This window comes from Ovis aries, chromosome 22, assembly GCF_016772045.2.
Source record: "Ovis aries strain OAR_USU_Benz2616 breed Rambouillet chromosome 22, ARS-UI_Ramb_v3.0, whole genome shotgun sequence".
NCBI classification, from domain to species: Eukaryota; Metazoa; Chordata; class Mammalia; order Artiodactyla; family Bovidae; genus Ovis; species Ovis aries.
In genome coordinates this window covers 30,009,070-30,025,987 of record NC_056075.1, presented here as the reverse complement: position 1 = coordinate 30,025,987, position 16,918 = coordinate 30,009,070, and the positions used below count along the sequence as shown (strand labels likewise).

The 16,918-nt window shown below is 44.4% G+C and overlaps 1 protein-coding gene across 7 annotated transcripts in view; it reads left to right on the top strand.

Annotated features, from left to right (window-relative positions):
• Nucleotides 1–2,133: 2,133 nt before the first annotated feature.
• The window catches only part of XPNPEP1 (X-prolyl aminopeptidase 1), a 51,115-nt gene continuing 36,330 nt past the window's right edge, over nt 2,134–16,918 (top strand). The window contains exons 1-4 of one of the 7 annotated variants that reach the window (XM_015103410.4): nt 2,134–2,188; nt 4,923–5,109; nt 8,292–8,380; nt 13,603–13,727. In XM_015103410.4, coding sequence (XP_014958896.1) covers nt 5,090–5,109; nt 8,292–8,380; nt 13,603–13,727 — 234 coding nt within the window. In that variant the 5' untranslated portion in view covers nt 2,134–2,188; nt 4,923–5,089. Of the gene's footprint in view, nt 3,852–4,922; nt 5,110–8,291; nt 8,381–13,602; nt 13,728–15,459; nt 15,483–16,918 lie in introns of those variants that run through there. The other 6 variants (XM_042238889.2, XM_015103412.4, XM_042238891.2 and 3 more) reach the window with 6 other exon arrangements.

Sequence of the window (16,918 nt, the reverse complement as noted above, 5' to 3'; positions counted from 1 at the left end):
ACAGTAAAATGAGGATGACAGTCTTTTACTCCTTGGATTGTTGTGGTCGAGGCACAAAGTAAGTATGAGTCAATGTGACTGTTCCGTCTCTTCAGACATGTGCGGACTTCAGAGATGGGAGGAGAGCCCGACATAACCCCAGTGTTCTCACCCTCTGCTGATGATTTGGCTCAACAATTTCTCCCTGAGCTTCTCCTGAAAGAAATTCAAGATGGGGAGGGATGCTTTGTTATCCTGCAAACAGAAATTCAAATCCGGTTCAGAGAACACAAAGTATTTCTCTTTTTCCCCTAAAGCCAGATGTGATAAATCTTGAGCAGACTCTAGGCGATGTGATTATGAAATACCTGCTCCCTTTAGGTTCCACTTAATCTGTCTCTCTGACATCTATTTTTTTTTCCCTTACAACTTGATCTTTCCCACCATCTTTCAGATGTGGGCTGGAACCAGTCATTTTATTTACAATCTTTTTTTTTTGGCTTCATAAATTTGGGGAAATGAAACAGACATCTGCTACTTTCCAAGGCGCCACATCTTTTAGTTCTTTTATACTTTTTCTACAGGCCTTAATTTAGCTTGTCTAGATGCTGACTGAATAACAACTAGGACTCCAAGCTCTTGCATGCAGCGTAACTGCTTGCTACAGATGCATCAGGGCTTCACCAAGGTCAAAGGAAGAGGTGTAGATTGCTTTCAGTTAGCAAATGTTTCTGAAGTGCTGACTTTGTTCCGAGTGTTGGTTTAATCACCAGGTTCATAACAATGAACAGGAGAGCCACTGTCCCTACCCTTGAGTACTGCACATTCTGGAGACATTCATTCAAGCAGAAAATATGTAATGAGAACTTAGTACACGTCCCATATTGTTCATCGTTAACACAGACACCACTCCTGCACTAATGGCTATGATGTGTGTGTGTATAAGGTGGGGGCAGAATACAATATACATATACATTTTTTATCATGTTAAAAGGTAGTAAGTGCTGTGGAAAAAAAAAAAAACAGCAGGGTAAGGGGATTAGGAATTTGGGAGGTTTTTACAATTTTAAATAGAGTGAGCATGTTAGGTCTGTTGAGAAGGTGATGCCTGAGCAAAGACTTGAAGGCAAGAGGAGGGAAAGGTGAGGAAGGGAGCCTGGATATTTGGGGGAAGAGCAAGTCCACGGGCTCTGAGTGTACCCAACTTTTTCAAAGAAAGCAAGGAGGTCAGTTTTGCTGGAGCTGAGTGAGCAATGTGAGAACAGAGGAAATGGTTAGGGACAAACCAAGCAGAGTTTTTACCCTGAATGAAAGGACGAACCAACAGAGAGTGCTAAGCAGAGCAGGGATAAGATCTCAGACGTGAAAGGGCTGACCTGGCTGCTAAGTTTAGGCTAGGCTGTGCAGGTGCCGGTGGTATTAGGCAAGCCAGAATAATCAATCACAAGGGTGAGAAGGTAGTGACAGAGACCTGGAGGGGGGACAGGTCGGGGTAATGAGAAGAGGCTGGATTACGGATTTGTGTTGAAGACAGGACCAACACGATTTTCTGACAGACTGGATGTAGGGTGTGAAAGAGGAGGCAAGGATGCCTCCAAGATCTATCCACTGACTGCGGGAGCGCCGTTCTGTTTTGGTGCGTTGGGCCAGGAGTGCCGTTCGGACATAAGTTTGAGATGCCTATTAGCTATTCAAGTGGAGTGAGCAGCTGGCTTTTGCCTGTATATTGGGAACATGCTTAAGCTTCAGGAAGTGAGAGCGTGTTGAGGCACTTTCAGAACTGGGCACGTCCTCCTAAAAGCTAGAACATCCCTGAAGGTTAGCTCATCGCGCCTCTGCAGCCCCTTCGGCCGACAAAGCCCTTCTTTTTCCTCTTTGGGGAATGGCGAGAAAAATGAACCGAAACCACACGCCACGGCACAGCCTCCATTCCCTCACTAGGCGCGAGGAAAGAAGCTTGCGGATTGGGAGGGGAACGCAGACGGGTTCAGCGCGGTGGGGCGGTCCGGGGGTGAGTGGGCGGGGCCTGGGGTAGGCGGGGCCGCGGCGCGGGCTCACGCCTCAGAGGGGGGCGTGGCCGGCCCGGCGCGCACGCCGGCCTCCTGTGCTCCTGCAGGTCCGCCGGCGATCAGCTGGTCTGCGCTCCACTGACGTGGGCCCCGGCACGTCACCGCCGAATGGCAGCCTCCAGAAAGGCACCGCGAGTAAGGTGAGGGCGCTCTGCCGGGGATCCGGCGTCCGGGCAGCGCGCGGCCCCCCGGGCCTGGGCACGCATGTTGCACCCCGGAAGGCAGGGACAAGCGGGTGAAGAGCTGCGGGCGGCCCACCGCAGTCGGGCGCCGGCTGGGGCTGGCTGGAGCCCCCCGAGCGAGGCCACAGGGGAGGGAACCATGCAGCCGGGCAAGTTCCGGTTGGTTTCCAGCGGTCGCGGGCACCCCCAGGCAGCCCGAGCCAGGTCCCCGGACTTGTGTGTGTGCGGAGCTGCGGCGATCGGCCCGAGGGGGCGATGGCCATCGCCGCCCCTTCCCCGGCCGGGTGAGAAGGCCCGCTCTGGCAGGAAGTTGACCCCTACTGGCTCTTCTCGGGGTTCGGGGAGGCGGGCGAGCCCCTGCCCTCGCTCCTCTACCCTGGGAATCTAATCCTCAAATTACAACCCTGACAGTATGACACCTGCAATTCGCCTTACTGATCTGTCACCGCCACAAGCATAGGCAACAGCGGGCCCTTCCCCACCCAAGTGTTTTCAGAGGCTAGGGAATACTAGGGCATAATTTCCAGGAAAGTCCCACCGGTAACCTGCCCTGGGTTCTCCCTGGATTCAGGGAGGTGAGAAGGATAATCCCCTGGTCTCACATTAACAGGTTGCAGCCTGTGCTTCCCCCATACCCAGGGAATACTTATCAGAGCAGCTAACAAAATGGGAGGAGGCTGAGAGATAAGTTGAGGGTCACAAAGGTCAGAAGCCAAGCACCCTGGCTATCCACACGAGGTCAGCCATCCTCTAACTAGCTGAAACTTGAATGAATAGGCTTCGCAGCCTGGGCAGACTCACTTGCTGAACACAGACCAAGGTTTGTGCTGGTGTTTGTGAGTGGAGGGATCCCAAGCCGACCTTGAGTTGAACTTGGCCTTGCCACAGCATGTTAGGGATGAGTAGAGAACCTGCCCACCCTGTGAAAGGATGTCTGATGTGTGGCTAACCTGCACGGGGAAGGAGCTGCCTGTGTGTTAAGTGCTGGAGGTGGGTTCAGACAAGTGGATCCTGAGTTAGGGCCCTAGGCTGAGAAGTAGCCTTTGAGGACCAAGTTGGTCTTTGCTGGTTTCATAGACTCACAACGTTTTAGGGGTAGAAGGGTCTTTAGGCATCAACTGAAAGAGCCTCTTTACCTTACACAGGAGGCCACTGAGAGCTGAGAGAAGGGGGGCCATTTGCCCTAGGTACTTCCCCCAATGGCAGAATTTGAGTGCTATCACTGTAAACATGGCTTGGTTTAGATGATGGAAACTGAACTCAAATTGACTTAGTTAAGGGGTTGAGCCAGCTTCTAGTGCAGCTGAGTCCAGGTGACCACACCAGTTTCAGACTTGGTTTCTCTCTTACACTTCTTAGCTCTGATTTCTTCAGTGTTGGCTTCATTGTCAGGCAGACTTTCTCCTTTGGCAGATTATGACAATTGTAGTCTGACAGCCCCAGCAGAAATAGGGTCCTTTTACCTAATGGTTGGAGCAGAAATTCCAAATCTGATCCTCACTGGACTGATTTGATCCTATGTTCATCGCTGGTTTGAAAGGATGGATTGATCCTTTGTCCTTCGCTGGTTTGGAAGGATGGATTGAGCAGGCCTGGATCCCAGAACTTGGTGGGTGAACAGGTGAGACTCATTCCAACTCTCTGGGCTGAAAGTGGAGAAGAGACATTTTCAGAAGGAAAACAAAGATGCTCTGACCAAAAGAGGGAGGGTTGGATTCTGGGTAGGCAAAAATAACATTGCCCACTTCTTCACCCTAGAACCTGTTCCATTCTACCCTTGTCTCACCTTACAGGGCATGACTGAGCATCTTGGTCCTTGTTTTGCCCCATCCTGAATGATACACACCTGTGATTCTCATCTTGGACTGGCAGCATGGGGAGGGTAATAACACTGCTGGGATTTCTTTAAAAAGAGAGAGGGAGAAAAATGTGCCATAACCATCTTATAAATAGATTGCATATAGATTGAATAGGAAGTTCTCTGCATGCTTCTTTTCTCTTACTCATCTCATGGCACATCGTGATACTGAGAAGGTGTTGGCTGGAGAAGGGGCTTCCCAGGTGGCTCAGTGGTAAAGACTCTCCTGCCCAGCAGGAGACACGGGTTCAATCCCTGGGTGGGTAAGATCCCCTGGAGAAGGAAATGGCAACCCGCTCCAGTATTCTTGCCTGGGAAATCCCATGAACAGAGGAGCCTGGCAGGCTGCAGTCCATGGGCTTGCAAGAGTCAGACACGAAGTGACTAAACAACAACCACAGGCTGAAGAAGTCTGGGGCAGGAGAAAGCACTCAAGTGAAAGTTGGGAGGCCTAGACTCCAGTGCTAGCCTAGCTGTGCCATCAAATAGCTCTGAGGCCTTGAGCAATTTGTTGACCTCTGTTTCTCAGTTTCTTTCTAGAGGTGGGAGCTGAGTTGGATCATCCCTCAGGTATATCCTAGCTCTAACATTTAATGATAACCTTGCTCTGAGAGCCGGAGAATGTGTCTGTCCAAGTAAGTGAAGGGTAGATGGATTTCAGACTCTGCAGAGACCAGGATATGACAGGAGCATGATTGTTATAATGTTCAGCTGCTTTGTGGCTCCTTTGATCCTTACAGGAAGATGGAGTTGGTGATGCTGACAGAGAGTGCTTGAACTCAAGTTCTCTGGGAACGTCACCTGTCAGACTGATTTCTGGTCTTGTCTTTGCAGCTCCTAATATTTATGGCCTGTGGCGAGTTGTTTCTTCTCATGTAAAGTGAATGAATAGAGCTGCTTTTGAATAGTTTCCCTCCAGCTCTCCTGTCCTGTGTGTCAACCAGTCACTTGAGTATGTAGAGAAATTGACTTCCTTGGCTCACCGTCTTTTAAATGTGTATATGAAGTCAAGGGAAACCAGGTGAGAATGTGACTTGTTTTCTGTCCAAGGAAAAGAGGTTTTTTACTTTGTAAAATATTATAGCAACTTTATTGAGATATAATTCATGTGCCACACAATTTACCTATTAAAAAGTACAATTCAGTGGTTTTGAGGATATTCCCAGAGTTGTGCAACCATGACCATGATCAGTTTTTTGGACATTTTAATCCTCCCTGGAAGAAGCGCTGTACACAGTGCAGTCACTCCTTATTTCCAGCTCCATCCTACGTCTAAGCAACCACTGCCTCCTCTCTCTCTATGGATTTGTTTCTTTTGGACACTGCATATGAAATCATACAATATATGATCATCTTTGGCTTTTTTCACTTAGCATAAAATGTTTTCCAGCTTTACTACATTGTAGCATATATCAGTAATTATTCCTTTTTATTGCCAAATAATATTGCATTGTATGTTTAGACCACTTTTATTTATCCACCAGTTGATGGATGTTTGGGTTGTTTCTACTTTTTGAATATCATGAATAACGCTTCTGTGAACATTGTGTGTAAGTTCTTATGTGGACTTGTGTTTTCAGTTTCCTTTGCTATGTACCTAGGAGGGAAATTGCTGGGTCATAAGACTGTATTTAATCTTTTGAGGAATGCTGGACTGTTTTCCAAAGCTACTGTACTATTTTACATTCCCACCAGTGATTTTCTGGTTGTTCCAATTTTTCTACGTCCTTGCCCCTTGTCCTTTTTTTTTTTTAAATTATAATCTTCCTAGTGGGTGTGAAGCAGTATCTCATTGTGGTTTTCATTTGCATTTCCCTTATGAATAATGATGCTGAAAATCTTTTCATGTTGATTATCGGCCACTTGTATATCTTCTTAGGAGAAATGTCTATTTGGAATCTTTGACCATTTAAAAATTGTAATATTTTTCTTTTTATTGTTGAGGTGTAATAGTCCTTTTTAAAAAACGTTTTATTTATTTTTGGCTGAGCTGGGTCTTTGTTGCTGGGTGCAGGCCTTCTCGTTGTGGTGAGCAGAGGCTACTTTCTAGTTCAGTGTATGGGCTTCTCATTTTGGTGGCTTCTCATTTCAGGCTCTAGGCATGTGGGCTTCAGTAGTTGCAGCTCATGGGGTTAGTTGCCCCGTGGCTTGTGGGATCTTCCCAGACCAGGGACTGAACCCATGTACTCTGTATTGGCAGGTGGTTGCTTAACCACTGGACCACCAGGGAAGTCCCTATAGTAGTTCTTTATATACTCTGGATACCAGAATCTTATCATATATTTGAGTTGCAAATGTTTTATTTTATGGGTTGCCTTTTCACTTTCTTCATCGTATCCTTTGAAGCATTCCAGTCTTTAATGAAGTCCCGTCTGTTTTTCTTTTGCTGCCTATGCTTTTAATGTCATATCTAAGAAATCATTGCCTAATTCAAAGTCAGGCAGATTTATGTCTCTGTTTTCTTCTAAGAAAACATTTATGTCTGTGATCCATTCTGAGTTAATTTTTGTATATGGTGTGAAGGTGGAAGTTCAGTTTCCTTCTTTTACATGTGGATATCCATTTGTCCCATCATCATTTGTTGAAGAGACTATATATTTCTCCATTAGATGTTGTTGTTGTTCAGTCCCTAAATCGTGTCCTACTCTTTGCAACTCCATGGGGTGCAGCGTGCCAGGCTTCCATGTCCTTCACCATCTCCCAGAGTTTGCTCAAATTCATGTCCATTGAGTTGGTGATACCTTCCAATCATCTCATTCTCTGTTGCCCTCTTCTCCTCTTCCCCTCAATCTTTCCCAGCATCAGGGTCTTTTCCAGTGAGTCAGCTATTTGCATCAGGTGGCCAAAGTATTGGATCTTCCGCTTCAGCGTCGGTCCTTTCCATGAATATTCAGGGTTGATTTCCTTTATGATTGACTGGTTTGATCTCCTTGCAGTCCAAGGGACTCTGACTCTCAAGAGTCTTCTTCAGCACAAACAGTTCAGAAACATCAATTCTTTGGCACTCACCTTCTTTATGGTCCAGCTCTCACATCTATACATGACTACGGGAGAAACCATAGCTTTGACTATATGAACCTTTGTCGGCAAAGTGATGCCTCTGCTTTTTAATACGCTGTCTTCCAAAGAGCAAGCATCTTTTAATTTTGTGGCTACAGTCACCATCAGCAGTGATTTTGGAGCCCTAGGAAATAGTCTGCCACTGTTTCCATTCTGCACCCCCCTGCCTCCGCCCGATCTATTTGCTATGAAGCAGTGGGACCAGATGCCATGATCTTTGTTTTTGGAATGTTGAGTTTTAAGCCAGTTTTTTCACTCTCCTTTCACCCTCATCAAGAGGCTCTTTAGTTCTTCTCTGCTTTCTGCCATTAGAGTGGTATCATCTACATATCTGAGGTTGTTGATATTTCTCCCGGCACTATTGATTCCAGCCTGATTCATCTAGCCCAGCATTTCCTATGATGTACTCTGCATGTAAGTTAAATAATACAGTATACAGCCTTGACATACTCCTTTCCCAATTTTGAACCAGTCCATTGTTCCATGTCTCGTTCGAATTGTTTCTTCTTAACATGCATACAGATTCTTAGGAGGTAGATCTGGTTGTTGTTGTTAAGTCGCTAAGTTGTGTCCAACTCGTTTGTGACCCCACGTACTGTAACCCGCCAGGTTCCTCTGTCCATGGGATTTCCCAGGCAAGAATACTGTGGTAGGTTGCTATTTCCTTCTCCAGGGGATCTTCCTGACCCAGTGATTGAACCCATGTCTGCTATATTGGCAGGCAGATTCTTTACTACAGAGTCACCAGGGAAGCCCTCACTGATATATGTCTATCTTTATGCCAGTACCACACTGTCTTGATTACTGTAGTTTTATTAATTTTGAAATCAGGAAGGGTTGAATCCTTCAACTTTGTTCTTTTTCATGATTGTTTTGGTTATTTCAGATTCTTTGCATTTCTGTATGAATTTAGGATCTGCTTATAGTGGAAGAAAATTCATGAATTAGAGACTGAGTTTGAGATTTACCTGCCATGGTGATGTTTTATCTGAAACTTACTTATTTCATCACTGATATTGGGGTGAGAGTTTTTCCATCTCATAAAGGAAAATTGCTAAGTCGAGTTGATGTTCTTCTCTGACTAAACCTTGCCACGTTTACTGAGGTCAAAGTATGCAATAGCCTATTCTTTCTCTTCTTTAGGGCAAATTACCAGGATTTTCAGCTGAGAAATTTAAGAATAATTGAACCTAACGAGCTGACATACTCAGGAGACCCAGGTGTGGAAACAGGTAATAATTTTGCCTCTTTAGATGGAACATCTTGGAAGGATTTTAGATTCCTCTGCTTCAGCACCAAGTTGAGAGAGAAGGGAGGGTAAGGGATTAATAATTGATCATGTCTAGGGATGAGGGGATGTATGTCTGGAAATTAGAACCCATTTTGTCTTTTGGCTTCCTGAGTTCTTGGTTATTGTGTGTATGTATATATTTTATATATGTGTGTGTGTGTGTGTGTGTGTGTGTATATATATATACACATATATATGTTACTTTTTTTCAGTAGAAAGTAGAGGGATATGGTTTTTGAATTCATTGTTCTTGGCATGGTGGTGATGGTGGTGGTAGTGGTTGAGATAGGTTGTTATTGAATAAGTTCTAGTCTGATTTTTCTAATTTCTAATATAATTTATTGACATCCTTAGAGACTGGCTTTCAGTTTTCATCTTAAGACTATGAAATAAGTTTATAATATATTATTGTGCTTTATAAATGGAACAGACATTCAGGAAAATCCTTTGGGGAAAATTTTCTGGAACCATATCCTCTTCCCAGAACTGATTAGTTATATTGTTGGGTTGCCAGAAACCCAAATTCCGGAAAAAAAAAGAAGTGGTATATTTCTAAATTTCCAGTCCCTTTTCTGCGGACTACTCAGGAGAACTACAGTGTTTCCTTCTAGTTGACTGAAAAAGATCAGTCCCATGAAGCACGTTAGTAACCATAACTGATCTCTCTTTGGAAGATCAATGCTGTAACTATATGCAGTTTTAGGTCCCTTTTCTTGACAAATGTTACTGTGTCCAACACATTTTGGACCATGTTGGAGGAAGGAGAGGAAGGAACGAGAAGAAGAGGAAGTAGGAAAGGGAAAAGTGATAGAACCATTGGATTTAGAGTTTGGTGAGAATTTCTCTTTCTTTTTATTGCATATGAAGAAATAGAGCTTCAGGGAGCTTCAGTTGTCTGAGGTTGTAAATTCCAGCTGGAAACTGGAGCCCACTTGTTTTGACTCGTTGGGTCTTAGAATTGCTTTAAGAGAGCCGCCTCTGTTATGTTCTCTAGATAAGATGATGTATCAGTGCATGGGCTTGGTAATTGGATAGGCCTTGGGTCCTCGTCCTGATGATCCGCTTGACTTGGGTCATCAAGTATTTGACTTCTGTTTATTTATCTGTGAAATGGGAACCTCCCTGGGTGGGGATTATTATGAGGATTAACCACTAATGTATGTAAAGCTCTTGGCCCTTGCTCAGCAGTGGGACAGAGCAACAAACTCTAAAGCTCTGGGTGCTGGAGGAGCAGCTTGGCATCTGTGAAAATGCTAAGATGCTGAAATTGGAGTAAACCAGCCCCTTCTATTTTCGTAACAAGACATGTAGGAATCCCAGCTGGTGCTTCAGATTCAGATTGAGCTTCTACAGTGTATCAGTTGCCATGTATGGTGCTTTTACACAGGCTGTCATGTTAAATTCTTCTAGCCACCCAGTGAGGTAAATAGGGTGTGCTCTTCATGTAATTCCAAGCAGCGAAAAGTCTTTTGTTTGTGATAAAGGTTGAAGGCTTAGGAACTTATTTCTAAAAGCAGACCCACATATGCAAGAGACTTTCAAATGAGTCATTCTTTTTAGAGCATGATTTAAAAATACCTGGCAATGTATGGGCTAATTTTACATCATGCACTAGGTTTGTTGTTCTTGGCTCCCCACGTCTCTGCACACCCTGATTAGCTCTTGGCTGCTTCTAACGTTTCTGAAAAGTAATGGGATGTGCAATGAGCAGATGCTAAAATACGGCATCTTCTAGGATCCTAGCTTTCTTTCACAGAAGATTCATCACTGTTATGTTGAGTCTGAAAAGATAGGCACAGAGCTGTGATACTCATTCAGCCATCTTCGAGTGAGCTTATGCATGTATGAGATGCTGGGCTAGATACATGGATTCAGGGATGAAGATGACGTGGCCTCTGCCTTAAGGAGAAGTAATATAGCCACCAATTCTCACCATTTCTCACATTGCTTTCATAGTTATTGTAGTTAATTGTGTATCTACCTCTAGTAATTGCAAACACAACATTTACTATGTGCCAGGCGCTGCTTCTAAATGCTTTTCATATGATAGTCCATTTAATCCTCATAAAAACTAGCCTATGAAGATCGCCCGCCATGGTTTCCATCTCCTCCATCGTGACTGTCATTTCAGCTGCCGCCGCCTCAGTGGTTGGGTCTCGTAATTGTACCTGCTTTGTCTCCTCCTCAACTCTAGCTGCTCACCCGTTCCCTCACTTGTAAGGCCGGTTGTCCTGCAGCCACCTTTTCTCACTGTATCCATCTCCATGATAGCTGCCTCCGTGGCTGCAGCCCATTTGTTGCTTCAGCCACAGCCATCCTATCTTCTGGCTGTGGTATTGGGAATCTTTTCGTTGAGTCTCATATAGGTGACAAAGACGTGTCTGCATCAGACCGAGGACACTGAGCAAATGTGAGGGGCGTGAAGGGTGAGGAAGGCAGGCTCAGGGGGGATGTTAATAGTGGTGAGGGTGGCAGGGGGCATTGTGGAGGAAAGTGTGAAGATGGCCCTGTAGTGGAGAGAAACTGAGGATGCTGGTGATCCCAAGGGAGGCCAGTCTGGAGGAGGAATGTATTGGTGAGGCGAGAGATGGTGATGAAGGTCAGAGTGTGTGCTGAGGAAGCAGGCTGCGGTGACCAGGAAGCAGAGATGTCCTTGACCGGCTCCATCTTGCCTTTGATGGTTTTCAGCGTGTGCTTGCTGTGCTAAGTCATGTCAGTCGTGTTGGACTCTTTGTGACCCTAAGGACTGTAGCCAGACTCCTCTGTCTGTGGGATTCTCCAGGCATAAACACTGGAGTGGGTTGCCATTCCCTCCCCCAGGGGATCTTCTTGACCCGGGGATTGAACCCGTGTCTCTGATGTCTCCTGCATTGGCAGTCAGGTTCTTTACCACTAGTGCCACCTGTAACTGAAGATTTTGTGCTTGCCATTGGGTCTGTTGACTTTACTGATGAAGTCAGTAACTGATAGTATTGATCCGTGCCACAGTCAGCACAATAAACACCTAGTCAGTGCTAGCAAAATCCTTAAGTCAGGATATGTCCAAATAGAAGTCAAATTCTTCTATTTGGAAGAACAGAGGAAACTAGTGATGTCAAAAGAAAATACATTGGTTTCTATCATATAGTTGCTTTCTAAAATTCCAGATGCTCAGGCTATACTCCCCCCTAGGTAGCTCTCATGTGCCACCAAGGTTGGAATACTGCTCCAAAGGATGTTTATGTTTTTGCTTGACTTTTAAAAATATTAAATTGCTCAGAAATATGATTCAGAAGCACAAATTTATTTTGAAACCCCAAAAGATGTCATAATAAAGTTTTCGGATGCTGGCAAGCTTGTGAAGTCACAATAGGCTTTATTTTGAACTCAGTGGAGGTGTTAATGTATAAATTTAGGTCATTAGATACTTCTGATCCCTCTTTTTCATGTACATATGAAATTATAGGCTCAGTAGGACAGACAAAAGGAAAGGATGTCCCTCTGAAAAGTATTCAGAAGCGACTGAAATGCAGGGATCATGGATATGTTTGACTCATGAATAGGACTGTTTCTGGTGTCTCTCTCTTTTGGAGACTTCTGTCTTTTGGAAACTTCTGAGTGGGAGCCCTGAGGCCAGTAACTGTAGCTGCCCCTGCAGGTTACAAATAAGATGGGGCACTTTCCCAGTGAGTCCCAAGATTAGTATCATACCCTGTAGGGGAATCTATTGGAGATAACCATAGAGACTGAGGGTTTTATAGCCCAAGGTGGTGATGGTGATGGAGAAGCACCAGATAAAACTGTTAAAGAAAAAGAACCAAAATGAAAAAAAAGATCCATACCTAGCAGACTATAAGCTACGATGAGTCAGAGTATACACTTTTTAAAAAAGACTTATTGATTTATTTTATTTTTGGCTGTGCTGAGTCTTCTTGATGCACTTGGGCTTTCTCTAGCTACAGCAAGAGGGGGCTACTCTTCATTGCAGTGCGCGGGCCTCTCATAGCAGTGGTTTCTCTTGTTGCAGAACGTCGGCTCCAGGGTATGCGAGCTTCAGTAGTTGCAACATATGGGCTCAGTTGTTGTGGCTTCCAGGCACTAGAGCAATAGCCCAATAGTTGTGGCACACAGGCAGGCTTAGCTGATCTGCGGCATGTGGGAGCCCCTGGGACCAGGGCTCGAATTCATGCCTCTGCATTGGCAAGTGTATTCTTAACCACCAGATCACCAGGGAAGCCCCAGGGTATAAATTCTTAAAGATAACCTGTAGTACAATGACCTCAATATAACTCTCCATTATTTACAGGATGGTACATTAGGATGTTTTTGGTTAAGCCAAGTATTTTTTATTTGTTTGAAAAATTGGTTGGTAAAATCCAAAAGTCCCAAACACCAAACGCTGGCTTGGATGTAGACCAGCAGGAACTTGAATTTATTAACGGTGGCAATGCAAAATGGTGTAGCCACATTAGCAGACATTTGGTAGTTTCTTAGAAACCAAATATACTCTTACCATATGATCCAGCAGTCATGCTCCTTGGTATTTAGCCAAAGGAACTGAAAACTTACATCCATACAAAAACCTGCAACATGGATATTTATAGCAGCTTTATTCAAAATTGCCAAAACTTGGGAACAACCAAGATGTCCTCCAGTTTGTGAATGGACAAATATTAATAGGCTGTGGTACATTCAGACAATGGAATAATAATCAGCAATAAAAGAGATGAACTATTAAGTCATGAAAAGACACGGAGGAACCTCAAATCCACATTGCTAAGTGAAAGAAGTCAATCTGAAAAGGCTTTATACTGTGTGATTACAACAATGTGACTTCCTGGAAATGGCAAGACTATGAAGGCAGTAAAAAGATTAGTCATACCAAGGGATTGGAGGAGAGAAGGGAAGGATGAATAGACTGAGCAGAGAGGATTTTAGGGCAATGAAAACTATTAAACTCTTAAATCCTAATGATAGGTACACGTCACTAGAGATTTGTCAAGACCCATAGAATGGACAGCACCAACAGTGAACTCCAGGGTAAACTATGGACTTTGGAGGATCATGGTGTCTTAGTGTAGATCATCAGTTTTTATACAACGTTCCTATCTGGAACTCAGCTGGTCATTGAGTTACGTGGGGCAGTCTGACTGGTTTTGGAACAAACTCTTCCTGTTGTTGCAGACAGCAGAATGGCTCCAAAGGTAACTTCAGAGCTGCTTCGGCAGCTGAGACAAGCCATGAGGAACTTGGAGTACGTGACAGAACCAATCCAGGCCTACATCATCCCGTCGGGAGACGCTCACCAGGTACTGAGTGGAGATGGGCTGGTGATGGGATTCATCAACCCCTCCTTTCTTTTCCTCCTTTCCCCCCTCAGTGTGTTTGTACTCTAGGATTCTAGTTGTCAAACCACATCCAAGTGTGTCCTCCAGGGCTCGGCACAGGGAACTGTGTCCATTTGAACAGTTTCTTAACTGTAGGATTTCTCAGAGCCTTTGATATACTAGGGTGCGCTGTGTAACTCTAAGAAGCAGATGAAATATTCAGCATTTTCCAGATTTAAATGTCTGTGGAATTTCCAGTCATCTCAGAGTGGAGTAGGGGACTCAGTGTTCCAGGGAATTCCTTTGTCTGTTGATCTTTAGTAGCAGTTTCTTTACAATAAATGGGTTCGAACTTGCTCCTTGAAGAGGGGAGAGAAAGGGGAGAATAGTATGTAAGGAGGAGAGGCTGCCGAAGAGGAGAATTTGGCGAGTGAAAGTGGTTGAAAGGTTGAAGGAGGAGGTGGGAGAGCAGGTGTTAAGTGTAGAAGCAGAAGATCAAGCAGGACAGGGGGTTGTTGGATGTGGGAAGACATGGTGACCGGGTACGTTAATGCTAAGTTTAGTAGGCAGTGGGGAGATAGACAGAGACGTGGGATTTAGGGTGGGGGTCTGGTAATGGAATTCTGCCATCCGCCTCTGTTGTTTAGATGAACAGGATTCACTAACTCCATAGGAACCAGGGTTTCACCTTTCGTCCTGACTGAGGACTGAACGTGAGTACGTAGCGTGGCTTGCACAAGTTGGGCCTGAGGAGTGTAGGTGGCAGAGGAGGCGGGCATCCCACCCTTTAAGAAGGACAGACCTTGGCCTCATCCTCAGGGAACTCCTTTCTTCTTCCCCTGCCTGGGTACTTCTGATGGGCCCCTACCTGCTTCCTGTCTGCCCCAGAGTTCAGCCTTTGGACTTGGGCTTCAGGTCACATGGATTCTCTGCTGGATTCATCAGTGGGGTTTTTCATTCTCTTGCCTTTTAAGCATCAGGCAGTTGCCCTGGACTGATTTGACTGTAACTGCCCTATTGCAGTATTGGGCGGGATGGCGGAGCATGTCATGTAGCAGTTGGTTTAGGGTCTTCCGTAAGTCCCTGTATCAGTAAGGTTCTCCAGAGAGACAGAACCAAACACATGCATATGGGGAGAGAGGGAGAGGAAAGAAAGAGATATTATGATATTTTGAGCGGTGGCTCACACAACATCAGCTCCCTTGGTTCTCAGGCTTCGGTTTGAACTGGAATGACACCTCTGGCTTTCCTGGTTCTTCAGCTTGCAGAGGGTACCAGGGATGCTTTCACATCAAAGGCCTGAGACCCAGGAATGCTGAAGTCTGGAGCAGGGAAAGATGGATGTCTCATCTCGAACAGGAGAGAGCAAATTTGCCCTTCCTGCACCTTTTTGTTCTCTTCAGATTCTCAACGGATTGGATGCTGCCCCTGTATATCAGTGAGGGCGATCTTTATTGGGTCTGCCAACTCAAATGTTAACCTGTTCAAGAAACAACCTTACAGACACACCCAGAAATAATGTTTTACCAGCTTGCTATCTGGGAATCCCTTCACCCAGTCAAGTTGCCACCTAATATTAACGCTCACAGCCTCGCACACTATTGTCTGAAATCGGGTCTCTCCTTTCAAAGAGTCTCACAAGCTGTCATGGAGTCCCAGCCAAACTCTTCATAGTTTTGCTCTATTTATGAACCTTCACCTCCAGGTGAGGCCTTATTACATGGAAAGATGTGACCTGTGAGTATTACTTGCTTCAACTTTTGAAGGTTTTTTCCACTTAAGAGTGTTTGGAAACTTTGTGGTGTTGGTGTTTTAGTTTTCATTTGCCTGAAGTTAGGATAAAATCTGTCTGTTTACAGACAGAGGAGCCTGGCAGGCTACAGTCCGTAGGGTTGCAAAGAGCCGGACACCACTTAGTGACTAAATAACCAAATAGGCCCAAAGCAGTTTCTTATTCAACTTGGGAACGGCAGCGACACTGGCCAAACGCCAGGTGATGTTCCAGGTTTCCGCTTAGTGTCTCATCTCCTATAATAGGTCTGGAATTTCAGAATTGGATGGCTCCTCCACGGATAAGAAAGGTGAATCTCTAATCATGGAAAAATGTGTTTTCCAGCAATGTCCTAAAACAGAAAAGTTAAGCTTGCTTGATATTAGCTGTCACTTTCATTGCAGAAGTTACTGTTTAGGCTCATCAACTTATATTCTTGGACTCTTGCTGTCCCCTTCTCTTTCACCACGCCTGCCCCCCATTTTTCTCTTATAATCTTTGACTATCATTCTATTGCTGTAGCCTAGCCATCGGCCTTGCCAGGCAGGAGAAGTTGTGTTTTGTTTGTTTGATGCCTGTCTCCTGACTGCCGTAACAGGGCTAAGTATTGGGTACTGGCTAAGTAGAGGGCCAGCAGTTAGCATATTGATATGTGTATGGACTCTAGAAACTGTCTGGGTTCTGGTGCCAGATTTATCACTAACTAGCTAGCTGCTTGATCTCAAGTGAGTTACCTCAAATTCCTAAGTGTTCATTAAACTCTCTGGGTCTCAGTTTACCTATCAGCAAAAAAGGGAATAATGACATGCCTATCTCTTAGGGCTGTTACTAGGATTAAATGAGTTAACAAATATAAATGCTTAAAGTGTATCTGTCACCTAATAAATCTCTTTATATTTGTTGCTATTATTGTTGCTATTATTACTATTATAGCGATGAATGAAGGGAAATGTTCCCTTAAACAGATTACAGAGTAGATAGCCCCTGTCACAAATATAACACAAAGTTCAACTAGTAAATGTCATAGAGAAGAACTCAATCAGTCCAATAGAAATATGTGAGGCATGTATGTAGTTTAACAATTCTAATATTTATGGTGGAAAAAAAGTAAAAAGAAACAGTGAAATAATTTTTTTTTACCCCAGTATGTCCAAACATATTGCCATTTTATCACATCATCAGTATAAAAATCATCAATGATATAATTTACATTCTTTTTTTTAATACTAGGTCTTAAATTCTGGTATCTACTTTATTACAGAACATCTCAACTTAAGTGTGGACTGTTCATTGGAAATATTTGATCTATATTTAGATTTCATAAGATCTGCAGTTGAAAAGTGGACTTAGATGCCAACGTTGTTCCAAACATAGTAAAAAAAATTTATGATAATAGAGTCTT